General features: G+C 40.2%; 1 protein-coding gene across 2 annotated transcripts in view; it reads right to left on the reverse strand.

Moving 5' to 3' along the window:
* epha10 (EPH receptor A10) overlaps positions 1-13,412 on the reverse strand; it is a 219,900-nt gene continuing 206,488 nt past the window's right edge. The window contains exons 12-18 of one of the 2 annotated variants that reach the window (XM_084739711.1): positions 11,543-11,604; positions 9,345-9,461; positions 8,823-8,909; positions 7,258-7,410; positions 3,282-3,472; positions 3,027-3,191; positions 1-1,157 (exon numbers count right to left, since the gene is read on the reverse strand). In XM_084739711.1, the coding sequence (XP_084595837.1) occupies positions 1,043-1,157; positions 3,027-3,191; positions 3,282-3,472; positions 7,258-7,410; positions 8,823-8,909; positions 9,345-9,461; positions 11,543-11,604 (890 nt within the window). In that variant the 3' untranslated portion in view covers positions 1-1,042. Of the gene's footprint in view, positions 1,158-3,026; positions 3,473-7,257; positions 7,411-8,822; positions 8,910-9,344; positions 9,462-11,542; positions 11,605-13,412 lie in introns of both variants that reach the window. The other variant, XM_084739710.1, reaches the window with a different exon arrangement.

Here is a 13,412-nt window from a genome sequence, read left to right on the forward strand (position 1 = left end):
TAAAATGTGTTTTTTTTTTTCAACATAGACAAGACTAGCGCATAGCATAGCAACGTAGCTTACAGGAAAAGGGGAGATGGACCAAGATTTCAAAAGGGGCGAGACTTAGGAAGGGTCAGTGTATCCTGCAGCTTTTGTTTAACCATCAGTGGCCCCAAAGAAGAAGAAAAGCAGGCTGATGTTCCTGAAAGTACTGTTTATCATCACCCAAAGCTAACTGTAGCTCTTTTCATCCCATCAGCACACTTTATATGCTCTATAAAGGACTAAACTGTACGCTTTTGAGGCCTCGTCCAACTCTTCCAACCTCAGACTCACTGGACCCTTGACATGGGACAGCACAGTCTTCTCAAGCTGCTGCTCTTTTTTTTACATTCCAGCCATGTTTAATCTTCAGAAATCTTCCTTTAAGATCAGCTCTGACGTACAATGATATGATTATCTCAGTAAATCAGTTCCTGTTTGTGAAATCAGCTGTGCCAGGTCTGAGGAGAGCGTAATTTGATCCAAGGCCGGTAAAGTAGTTCCTGGCTCTGACAATATATTGTTTTTAGTGAATCGTTGTTGTGGTAAAGGGAAGTTCCACTCAGAATGTAAATGTTTCTTTGAGCGTTTGTCCGTAACAGCGTGTTTGCAGCGTAGTACATCAGAGGTCAGCTTCAGACAAGAGCCTGTCCTTGCTACAGACAATATTCCAGTGAGATCACGCTGACACAGTTATTGAACGTGCAGACAGAGGTCACCAAAAACAGTCATGTGACATCACTCCTCTGCTATCCCCAGCTATCGCGACGGGTCAGGAACGCTGCTCGTCTCTGAGGGGATTCATAGACAAAAAGAAGTAAGGAATCAAGGAAGGCATGAGGAAGTGTGGGAAGGAGGAGTAGATAGAGGAGTGCAGTTGGCTGAAAGATCTGCTCGTCTTTCCTTCAGTTTGGGAGAGCTCTCTCTCTGTCTCTCCTCTTCTCCACCCCATCATCCGTCCGCGCATCGTGTTGGTCTGCAGCAGCAGCAGTGTGAGACTGGGTGTATCGACTGTCTGTTAGACCTGCACGCCACGGCCGTGCATTTGGATGACCTGGGCTCTGAGGGTCTGGATGGCGGCCAGGATCAGCTTCTGGTGCTCGAGGGAAGTGATGCCAAGGCTCAGTACGTCTCTGTGGACACAGAGAGCGAGATTTAGAAGAAATAACAGAGAAATTTATTGGACCGAATGTCTTTGGCTGGGGTGAGGGACTCCATGACCACAGAGAAAAATATGGTTGTAATAATCCTATATTGATGCTTCCTGTTTTAAAGCCCCTGAAAACTTGTTTTAGCTCTTTGAGGGATATTGCAGGTCAGATTGTTTGAAGTGGGGTTGTATGAGGTACTTATCCACAGTCAGTCGTGCAGTAGATGCTGATCGGCACGCCTCAGTTGAGAGAAGCAGAGAGGAGTGCCAGCACAGAAGCTAAACAACATACTGCTGTGAACAGGGTCAGCAGCAAAATAGATTTTAGCCTCCTAAAATCAGTTTTTTCACTGCTGTACCTTGACATCAGACAGGCAGCTTTTTTTAAGGTACACTGGTGTTATGTAAGACAAATTTTGCTCTCTCCAAGGGCAGAACAACAGAAGTCACACAATAACACAAACTAACTAACAGATCAAGGCAGCAGTAGACCAGCAACTTCCTTATTCAGCCAAGTAAAATGACTGATTTTGCCAATAGAGATTGAGTAATAAATTGTTAATATAGCACACAAACTGATACAGATTTTTTTAGGTGTACATTGTTTTAGTGCTTGCTTTAATATGTTCTGCTGCTGAGCCAGACCACAGCAGTACGTTGTTAAACTTCCTACACTGGAACACATGTTAACCACCATCTTCTGTAGGTAATAACATTGTCTCTTACAACACTTCAGATCATCTGAACTATCTCCTTTGTTGGCCTACATAACTGCTGCTGGTGCTCTTCTCTGCTTCTCTAAACCTGATATGCTGATCACAATTTACTGTAGGCAATACACCCATAAGGGCTGCACGATATAGCTTATTTTAAGCTACTGTGTGATATATAATACATACCTTGATATACACATTTTCTTTAAAAGTAACAAAGCATTAGGACTGGGTGGGACAAAATCAAATATTGCAATATTTTCGACCAAATACCTCTATTATTGTGCCGACAATACTGTATGGTTGAATACTTGCTTTCACAAAATATGAACACAATGAGATTTTTGCTAATAATCATCAATATTGATATGATTTATAAGGATGTATGTTAAGTTGACGATTGCTTCACTTTACTGTAAATCTGCCTTTAAAACTAGGAAAAGATAAAACTAATGACATATCACAATACAATGATACCCAAATTTAAGATGATATCTAGTCACAATACTGATATATTGTTCTGCCCAAACACTGACTGATCAATAAGTACCTCATACAACCCCACATTACATAATCTGAACTATCCCTTTAAGTTGCTCCTTAGAAATGTAAATCTAAATTGTTTACCAGAAATTTGACAGAAGAATAAATGCCATGTACAGGCGTGGAGTTTCCACATGTGGAAAATAGTTTAGAGGTGTTTTTCTAGCAATGTTAGCTTTGCTCCATCTTATAATTTACTAAAGCCCAAGATGATGTAATGACATGTTTTTACCCCACTTATAGTTACCTAAAATTTCTTACATAAGGAAAAAACATTAAAAAGAATTATCTCTGGTGAGAAGTTAGAACCAGAGAATAGTTGGGATCTATGCTTTTAAAAATGTCCTAGAATTTATTAATTATCACAATAATTGCTGATTAATTTTCAGTCATTTTTCCCCATGCAACTGCTACTTTAACAAATATTATCTTTAACTGTAAATAATTTTAAAAGAATCAGTATAAACAGTGGACATTATTCCCCTGTGTCTTTTATTTATTCATGCAGTGATGTGTTTAATGATCTCTTCTCTTATTATCTCTCTGAAACAGGAAGTGAAAGGTCACTGAGAGTTGAGTTGTGTAAATCCACTCACTGTACAGTCATTCGTGCCACAGACTCCAAGTAGCAGTATCCTGCTGCTGTGAAGTTGTCCTTGTATCGGCCCATGTCCACCGCGTCCAGCCACTCTCCCACCGAGTTAAAGGATGGGAAGGAGGGGAGGGGCCTCTCTGCTAGCGTGATGGATGAACTCAGGGTTCTAGAGGAGAAGAAAAAAAGGGTTGATTGCTTGGAGAAATTAAGGTATGCAGCCATGCATGTACTGAGCCCACAAATGAGCAGATCGTACCTGCGTGCCAGTGTGGAGGAGCCGATGCCATCAGGGGAGCGAATGCTCTTGCTGAGGGCTGAGTGGATCTGGCTGAAGGTGGGCCTCTCTGTCCTCTCCTTCTGCCAGCAGTCCAGCATCAGCTGATGGAGATGTGGAGGGCAGTTAACCGGAGCCGGCAGCCTGAAACCGTCCTCGATGGCCTTGATCACCTACAGCATGACCAGAGTAAGCAAAACAATTATAATCAGGATAGAAAATCTGCAATTAGTGCTGTGATTTTACAGTACTTAGACCGTAATTGGACGAATTCCCAAAAGAGCACATTTGTGACTGAAAGGGCAAGAGAATAGGGATGTAAAATAGTTCTGTCCTACTTAAAAAAGTTGAGTAAGGTATTTAAAACTTTTTTTTTTTTCTTTACACTGGACTTTCTTAGTTTCCAAGAATAGCAGAGGACAGTACAGGTCCTACTTGGATAAATAAGAGTAGAAAAGTGCTGCTGCTTTCATTTTCTCTTGTCACTAATTACACCACCTATAATGTTGCATTGCATTGTTTTTTGGTAATTGAACTTATTTTGAGGCAGCATCCTTTAAGGTCACCTTATGAACCAGCATCAACTGCAAAACAAGCTGAATTTCTGCTGACCTCAACAATATGAGCTGAAAACAAATCTAGAGTGACGTCTTGACTAGAACTAAAGTTATAGTTTGAATTACACGAGGTGGGTTTGTATGAGGTGTGATGTTCTGGTGTAGGAAACTAAGCGATGCACTGCTGAAGACGGGGTCAAAAGTCAAAAAAAGTCAGCACCATCACAGCCAAAATCTGGATAGCTAACAACAGAAACTCTCTGAGTGTTAACAGCTCACTGGATCAGCAGTTCAATAAGGTAAGAAAGTAATATAACGAGTAACATAAGTAATTAAATACCATGTAATAATTACTTTTTAAAGGAGTAATAAGTAAAGAGCAACATATTACACTTTCCCAGCAATGCTAATGATTACATAAGACAGTGAGACTATTTTAAATATAGCATTTTTTTAGATGGGCCATTTTTTAGGTGGCTAAAACACATTTTGCTCCTGATCCTGTCCACAGCAGTACATGGCTTAGCTTCCGTGCTGGTACTCCTCTCTGCTTCTCCAAACTGCGGATGTGTTAAATGGTATCTACTGTAGGTAATATGCAAAAACAAACAAGTCAAAATCCATCGTGACCGACAGACCGACTTTGTTTTTTGATTTAAAGTTGACTTAACAGGATATTCAATGTCTCATAGTGTCACTTCACAGGATATTTGATGGGGTATCACAAGAGTTCTGGGCTCCTATCAGAAGAAAGCCGTTACACAAATTTTAATTTCCTATAATGCAATAAGTTTTAGGCCTGTAAATAAAAAAAACAACAATCCAGACAGGCTTGCAAAAGAAAAGAAATTACTGAAATGAAACAAACAGACCACAAGAGCCACTGTTTTGATATAACTGACCCACTCTAAAAGATAAGCTGCTAAATACAAAGATTCATCTCGGCTCAGCATTTTTCATCTCGCCCTGTGAACCCTCACCATCTTCATCCCTCCAGACTCTCTCGATGTTCTCACTCCTCCATCAAACTAATGCAGTCCCTGTTCACCACTACACCTCGCAAGAGATCTCCTCTCTATATATTTAAGGACACGCGATACATCGTCCTCCCGAGTCTCTAAGAAATACAATCTCCTGAAAGGAGGAAATAAAGCCGGAGCATAATCACAAAAATGACATCCATCAGTGGCATTATTACCTAAAACGCTCCCTCTTCTCTCCACCTGCACGCCCCCAACCCCACTCCACCCCACCGTCCTCTCAGCCCTGTAAGCTCCTATCTCACTAAAGAGCATTCATAAAATGCTTTTCAGCATTTGACATTTTCCATTTAATCAAAGTCGCTAGGTAAAGGTCAGGACGGATCACAGGTGGACAGGCCGACCAACAATTCCGTTATGATATAATGTATCAATTTAAAGTGGATTAATATCCGCAGCGCTCTACAAGCTTGACCTTTGCCCTCTCAATTGGAAAGTTTGATAATATGAACCAGGCTGAGAGGAAACTTTCTCCTGCTTTGTGAAAGGGCATCGGAGGGGAAAAAAAAGGGTCTGTAAAAAGCTTGCTATTCTTGTGCCTGCTGAATAACTCATGCATATTAATTTTGGACATTCAAAAATGGAACACGCTAATAATCCGTTGCTTTTTAACTATGCACCTGCCTGAATAAAGTGTAGGCATTATTTTATGATGACAGTAATTTGAGAGGGCATTAGCATGATTAAGCTTTTAGACTTGATGAAGGATAATAATTCTTAAAATTATCAACATTTTCTCATGCGATGCTCGGTGTGTTGTCGTCTTCATTAAAAAGAAAAATAGTCCTAAAGAATAATTGGCAACACTGTCTATGTGGACCACACCTTCAGTGCATTATGGGGGCATTCATAGTGAATTATAATGAATTCATAAGGCTTCATGACTAAACATATATGCACATCTGATGCACCATATCATTATAGATGTGATTTATAATAAATTATAAGATTAAGTGTCTTATGGATGCTCTTGACTAGTCATAAACTAGAGGTTGTCTGTTGGTGCTTATAAAACATTATGACTGGGTAGCACCAACAAAGATTAATTTAATCTAAGATTAGTTTTAATCAAGAAAACCAGGTTTATTTAAAATTAAGCAGAGCTCTGTTGCACAATTAAAAACTAATATCTGCTTTGTAATTCCAACTTTATTGATTTAAACTGAAATTAGAGTTAAATCATCATGTAGATGCGTGCTTACTCAAATTTAAATAAACGAATAAATAATATCCTAGTTAATATAAAAGAGGGTGGAAACTTTTGGCTGCTCTGTATTCCCTTATAAAACATAACATTGTTTGCTACCCAGGTAAAAAGTTAACAAAATGTGACATAGGTTGCTTGTTAGGAAAAAAATCTTAAAAGTTATATTGCTAGCTAGATAAAAAGTATGTTAACCAACACATGATGTCTCAGCAGAGAAGTATTTTGCTCAATCCATCTCAAAATAGGCAGCTATTTTAAAAGTTTAAACCCTCATGGGTAAAAAAAACAAGGCAGTTAAAATGTTCTAAATATAGTGAACACTTAAAGTAGTATTGATATTTTTTTAAGGTGGACCTTTTTTAAGTGGCTAAAAGTTCTTTTGCTGCTGAGCCCGTCCGCTATATTGCTTAACGTCCATGCTGGTGCCTCTCTCTGCTTCTCCAAACTTCTCCAAACAGCATCTACTGGTAATATACTGACTATCGATATGTGTCCATTGTAATACAAATACACAATGAATGCTTCCATAAAATACTACAGACGTGGTCTTCATAGAAACTGTTACAGAATAATCTGCTGTCTCTTCAGCAGACTCGTATCATGCTTTCAGCTGCACTTTAGAGGCACGACTTCCTTCAGAAAACCTCTTTTTTTTTTTTTTTTGAAGGACAAAGAGATGGGAGCGACAACAGACCACAGCATCCACCCACACTGACTTGGAAATTACAGGTTTCTTTCTGGTGACAAGCAGCAGGGTCCTATCGTCTGGACAATCTCTTCACCCCCTCAAATAGCAAGCGCTTTACATTTCCTGAAAGAACTTCTTTTTTTTTTCTGCAGGGATTTTTCTTAACCACTTTTAAGAGCAGGATGGCACTCAGGGACGGGCGGCGGCCACTGGAAGGGGGTCAACGCGTCCTTAAGAGAAAACAGGATTGGTCATGGAGCTGATGCAGACTTAAAGAGGGGGACTTAGGCCCTGCAAAAGCTTTCAGAGGTACTGCGGCTTCTTGGCTTTCTTTTAATAAGATCCAAGCTGGGCATGGATACAGAGTTCATTGATAGAGGGAGGTGAAAGCGAGGGGGAGACTGGCGAAGGAATATAAAGGGAGAGATTAATGGAAAGCACCCTCCTATCTCGCACACACACTTACATCCTGGTTGCCCATATCCCAGTAGGGTCTCTCTCCGTAGGACATGACCTCCCACATGACGATGCCGAAGCTCCAAACATCTGAGGCCGAGGAGAAGCGGTGGTACTGGATGGCCTCCGGAGCGGTCCACAGCACCACGCTCTTCCCTCCATGCTGCGGCAGAGAAGCGGAGACACGGCGTTAAAAAAAAAAAAAAGGGTGCGGAGGGTTCACAAAAGTAAGACTTTAATATTCTCTTTGAAAAGCTTTGAACATATTTTCAGTAGATCAAAAGAATCTTTAGAGGAGTGGGTTCACCTTGAGTGGAACCCAAAAATATCCAGGGAAATACAGCACGGAAATACCTTTTCTCCGACAGCTTAATTATATGACCTCACCTGAACCTGACATGATGTGCGCCACCTCTCATTTGGTCCAAGGCTCATTAAAGATATCACCCCCACATGTGTGAACTTCCTACCAACAGGCTTTGTGTCGCTTTGAGGGTCAATCATTAGGAAAGCAAAATGTAAAAACTAAAATCTCCAGGAGGATATATTCAGTATATTTGAGTATGAATTTAAGCAGGTTTAAGTATAATAGGCACTGAAAAGCTGTGTGTTGTGTTTACTGCCATAGAAATTAAATAAAAATCATTTTTAATAACGTTACTATAGCGTCTTTTTATTCTTTTCACATCAAAGTTAGTTGTTGAAAAGGTAACTGACTAGCAGCTAGCAGCGTATAATTATCTGATTGCATTTTTTACTCGACAGAGGCTTTCAGCTCCGTATTTGGTAGACCTTCGGTTTTCAGCCATTTTAATTGTATTTGGCCTGACTCTTAGCTGCTGACCAGCTAAGTTAACATTCACTGTCTGGAGCAAATTTCACAACAAACCAGCTAGACTATGTTACAAAAAGGTTTCCCACAAGGCCACCTTGCTGTTGTGTTATGATTTTTATTTTGCCTTGTGGTAGGCAAAAACAGCTTGGTCGATATAATCTAAATTGGTGATTACACAATGGTTATGATAACCAAGGACAAGTGTAAATCCCTTGAAAAGACAATTACTAGCAAGTGCTCACTTGGTAATACTTGTTTGCAACATACAACTGATTATAATAAGAGCAGGTAGCATAAAAAATATATGAATATAAATGTTTCCACTCTGATCTTAAAATTACATTTATTCTTTAATCACTTTATTTAATAGCGTATTTGTGATTGTGGTAGACATGATGCAGGTTGCATCATGAAATCCAACTGAATAATAAGTGATGGATTCACAGATAAATTATCTTTCACACCTGCTGTATCATATTTGATACGCACATTTTTACTATAAAATGAGGTACTAAATATTATGTACTTATACAACAGAGCATTGGATGGAGCAGAAAAGGATGGAGTGTCGCCTTATCTCCTCCTCCAGTTTCGCTCAGGTACAGCTCACACCACGAGTCTGGTGCCCAAGTGCACATTGCACAGACACCCACGCTATTTTCTGTCAAAACTCGACTGTCATGCTGGCGTTCACGAAGTACTTTAAAATACTAACAGAGAAGTCATACAGGTGTAATTACCAGTGTTGTGTAGATGGCCTCGATCTTGTCCTCCTGCAGAGGTCTGAAGCCTGACACCTTGCAGCCCAAGTTGGAGTTAACCAGCACCTGAGATTGGGAAAACAAACTGATTAGCATGGTTACAATAGGAGGGGAAACAATCTCAGCATGGGAGCTCACCACCCTGGTGGGCAAAGCTCTTATCATACTGGGAACAATTGATTGTTTACAAGAACAAATGTTCCTGTTCTTCATTTTCCACAATGTGACCGCTGCATTTGCAGTTTGACAGAAGGGCTTTTTAAGGTAAATGCCACACAGAGAAACATGAATGTGACAGCACGATTTGGACGGGATTGTCTCGCCATGTTCGGCTTCGTGCATCACTCAAACAAAAACCTGCAGGCAAGTGATTGTTGAAAGACGTTTGCAGACAAGGACAAATTGTATGCTGGAGCCCACCTGCAAAAAACTTGCAATAGCTTGAGACATACATCAGCCTACACCCTCTGGTCTATCATCTCCTCCCACCTGCTCCCTTACCTTGTGTGCGGCGAGCCGTTTGTGGACGAAGCCCATTTCAGTGAGGTACTTCATCCCTGATGCCACCCCAGTCAGCATATCCATCAGCTGCATTACGCTCAGCTGGCCCTCGTGTTTCTGAGGTTACAGGAGGTGAAGGGAAAGGAAGAAAGGAAATGGAAAATCATAAAAAGGGAAAGACGAACAGGGAGGGGGTGAATGAAAAAGGAAAGGAAAGAGGAGAAGAGAGGATGAGTGTGTTACAGCATGTAGTGATCCAAAAAGAAAAAAAGCGACACATCTTTTACTACAGTGCAATGTTGTGCTCACTGAGCCAAATCCCTTTATTTGGAGAATAAAAACAAACAGGCCATTAATTCATATCATTATAAACCACGCCGCAGTGGTTCACGGAGCAGAGGGGCACAATAACCGTTTACAGCAGCTTACAGCATCTTTAAGCAGAAAACACTCCATTTGTGCAGTTAATTATGTTACGTTTCCCTTATTACCGTAATAAGCACAAGTACTGCTGCCCCAGGACTGCTCTATAATAATAGTGGATTTAGGCTTATTAGGATAAAATGCCTCGTTTGTGAAACAGCTCAAAAACAGAGCGAAGAGGCTTAATTTTGTTATTAGATAATGACCGAATATGTCATGTATGTACATATCTAACTATGTAATTTACAGTCTTCTTTAATCCAAGTCATTTAAAGCTGCAACAAGGAGTTTTTACCTGGTTACAAAACAGTCTTAATTTAATACTGACACCTCTATGTGACCTACATAAACAAACGAGACCATCAGTGAGAAGATCGGCTATTTCAAGATAGTTATTCCTAATGCCTGCCACCGGGTCAGAGTCTCCCTCAAATCAGATGAAAGAAACCTGCTTTTACATTTTCCCAGGCAAGGTCAGCCAGTTAAAAACGAGCAGGAGAATATTATTTGGCGAATTTTGTTATTTTCTTCACTTTCCTGATGTTGGATTTGAATTTGGGGTCCTCATGCTTGGACATTTATCTTGAAAATCATGCAATTAATTCTGCAAACCAATTATAAAAAATCCACGTCAGCTGTTCTACCAAATAGAGAGCTGCAGGGATGACACATTTTTGTGTCATTAGCATTGCATAATTAGCATTAGCACACTACTTTTATAATTTTTGAAGCGTAAAATGCAATCCGCAGAATGAAAAAGCTAACATTAGGCTATAAACAAACTACATCACAGTGGCATGTTTTCACGTCACCATTCAGTGACTGTTTTTTTGGTGTGAAGATGTTTAATGTCCTTGACACATCTGTAGTTTTATTTAGCCACTTATTAGCAACTGTCTTTACTAAGACATGTAAAAGTTTCAGAGTTCATTAGCTGGGTATTTACTGACGTATTTTATATCGCAGAACAAAATGAGAACATCTCTTAAGATGGTGTTTAGCACCTTATTTCAGGCAAATAACAGAAAACTCATTGTCTTTGAGACAAAGAAACTGAAAGTGCGGATATGCTAACTTATTTCCAGGTTTTAGGACTCCTGCAGCACTCTGTGGGTGCAACAAAACCTCCCACTTAATCTACCGACTCAACAGGGGACTTAAGCCATTATATTGCTCTAGATTCCACTGACAAAAACACCAATTTTACCTACCGCTGTCTCAGTCCACAACAAGTAACATTAGTTCTGAAGTAACATGTTGAAACACCAAAGTCACACAATGACACAAACTAAACAACTGAGTCGGTGGTAGTCCAGGAACCCGTGTGGTCTGCAGGATAAAATTACTGCTTATTTTCAAAGACGTCTGGTGGTTTTGAAAAGAACATTGACGGCAGCTCCAGTTCTCTGTCAGGAAGGCGTGTAAGACGGTACAGTGGGGAAAATATTCTAAATTTACAAACTTAAATTGACGCTGCTTTTTTTAAGTGGCTAAAAAATATTTTGTTGCTGCCCCTGTCTACAGCAGTACATTTCTTAGCTTCCATGCTGGCGCTTCTGAAGGAAATGTCAATCAAACGTGATCTGCCACGCCCACCCAGCCTCGAGAAATGGCCTTAACAGGAATACGAGCTGTTATGAATGTTTATTTCCACGTAGATGACTGTGAAAACCAAACTTTGATATCATATATGCATTTTTACTATTTAAAGCCAAATGTCAAAGTCTTAAAGATAAATGTATAAACACAAATACAAATTACACAAACAAACTCACCCTAAGGAAGGAATCTAAGGCTCCATTAGACATGCTCTCCACTATGATCATCATGGTGTTACCTGCAGAAAGACAAAGACAGCAAGACAGTGGAGTATATGAATATGTGTAACTGGGGTAAAATGGAAGGAATCCAGGCAAAAAAAAAAGAGAAAAAAGTCAGTGAGAGACGTAATAGAGACAGAGACACTGAGAGGGAGGGAGGGAGTGAGAGAATAAAGTGAGTCTAGTCCACTTGGCAGCGCGGCAGGCATTGTGCAAAGCCATTCCTCACCCAGTGAACTGTGGTGAAGTCGGGAGAACCTGTGTGCTGCCCCGGCTGTCTCAGCAAGTTTAACGACCCTCAAACACTCTCGCGCACACACACACACACACACACGCAGTCTGTGCACGAGCATACACACAGTCCAGGTATGCACATTCATATACACTACACACATGCATGCTCACACCCAGGCACAGATGGCAGGGATCCAGCAGTGCTATGAAGTGCACAGAGGAGGAAAATAAGACTGCAGCAGAGTTGGAGGAGAGTGGAAACAAGGAGAAAGACGGAGTGGATTATGGGCGGTTGAGACAGTAAGATAAATAGATATCTAAACAATGTGATATCTTAAAAAAAAAAATTCAAAAACGATAACTTGGCATTGTAATATCCACAATTCATGGTTTGCCAGTTTCACTGAGCTTTCAGGAAGCTATTTGGAAAGGTGACCAACAACACTTGGGAGCTGTGAATCAGCACAGAGGCGCTGCCATAATGCGCCTGTCATCATGGAATTAATGCAATTTGGAGAGACTGTGGGTCGCCCAGGGCTGAAATAACAGATACATGTCACTACAAACAAGGACCCACTTAAAAGAATTCTATTATTTGTGGTTAACTGTTAAAAACATATTGTGTTTTAGAGGATGTTACATAAGTTTGCAAATCTCCTGACAGAAATGCAGAGGGAAGAGCTGTCTTCTAACCTCACACACACTTGTAAGTCATAATTTGAATACATATTGAAAAGCAAATCCTTGAACTTTACTGTACCCTACTGTTCCAAACAGTGACTTTCAAAATTCTCTTTTATATGGGCTCAACTGGAGAGAGGGGCTGATGAAAATTGAAATATGCTCTTGTTGAGGGGAAAAAAAAACATTCTCACAGGAAGAGAGAGGACGAACATCATTATAGCCAACCATATTTAGTAAAGCTGCCTCGGACACAGAGGCTTTCATGACAAAAGGTGTCAGTGGTGTGCAGTCATTTAAAGTGCTGGAGTGCAGGAATTTGACTTATAAATGAACATCTGTTACATTGAAGCCCACACCAACAAAAGATTGAACACAATGCCGGTTATGCCTATTACCACCATGTAAACCTCTCTGTATTTTTAAATCTGGTGTCCGTGGCGAACCACACTTGTACAGAGATCGTGATGCGTTTTATGTCAACCAAGAATGACTTGGTTTGCTAGAGCTGAAGGGTTGAGCAACTGTAGTGATGGAGAAGGCTTCATCTATAGGAGTATGATGGAAAAATCACTGTCCAAAAAGTGTTCAAAGAAAGTTTCTGATGCTCCAGATAAAAAAACAACTCCAGTGTTCACAGAAAGGATTTCAGTCAAAAAAAAGTTATCTATGTGTAGGATAAACTGGGATGCACAAGAAGATTAGAAGTTCACCTGAAGGAATACCTGATACATTAGCACATATCAGCTGTTTGTATAATTGATCTCACTGCCAGAAGGGGGATAAAGGCTGTACAGTAAAACACTTCAACAACAACAATTCAAATGAGAAGTTGTCACAAAATAAGGACTTCCTGTCACAAGACTATTAAAGCAGTATCACACGAGAAGGAGTGCAGATGTGCTGAATA

Source organism: Lutjanus erythropterus, chromosome 16, assembly GCF_056507025.1.
Source record: "Lutjanus erythropterus isolate fLutEry1 chromosome 16, fLutEry1.hap2, whole genome shotgun sequence".
NCBI classification, from domain to species: domain Eukaryota; kingdom Metazoa; phylum Chordata; class Actinopteri; order Lutjaniformes; family Lutjanidae; genus Lutjanus; species Lutjanus erythropterus.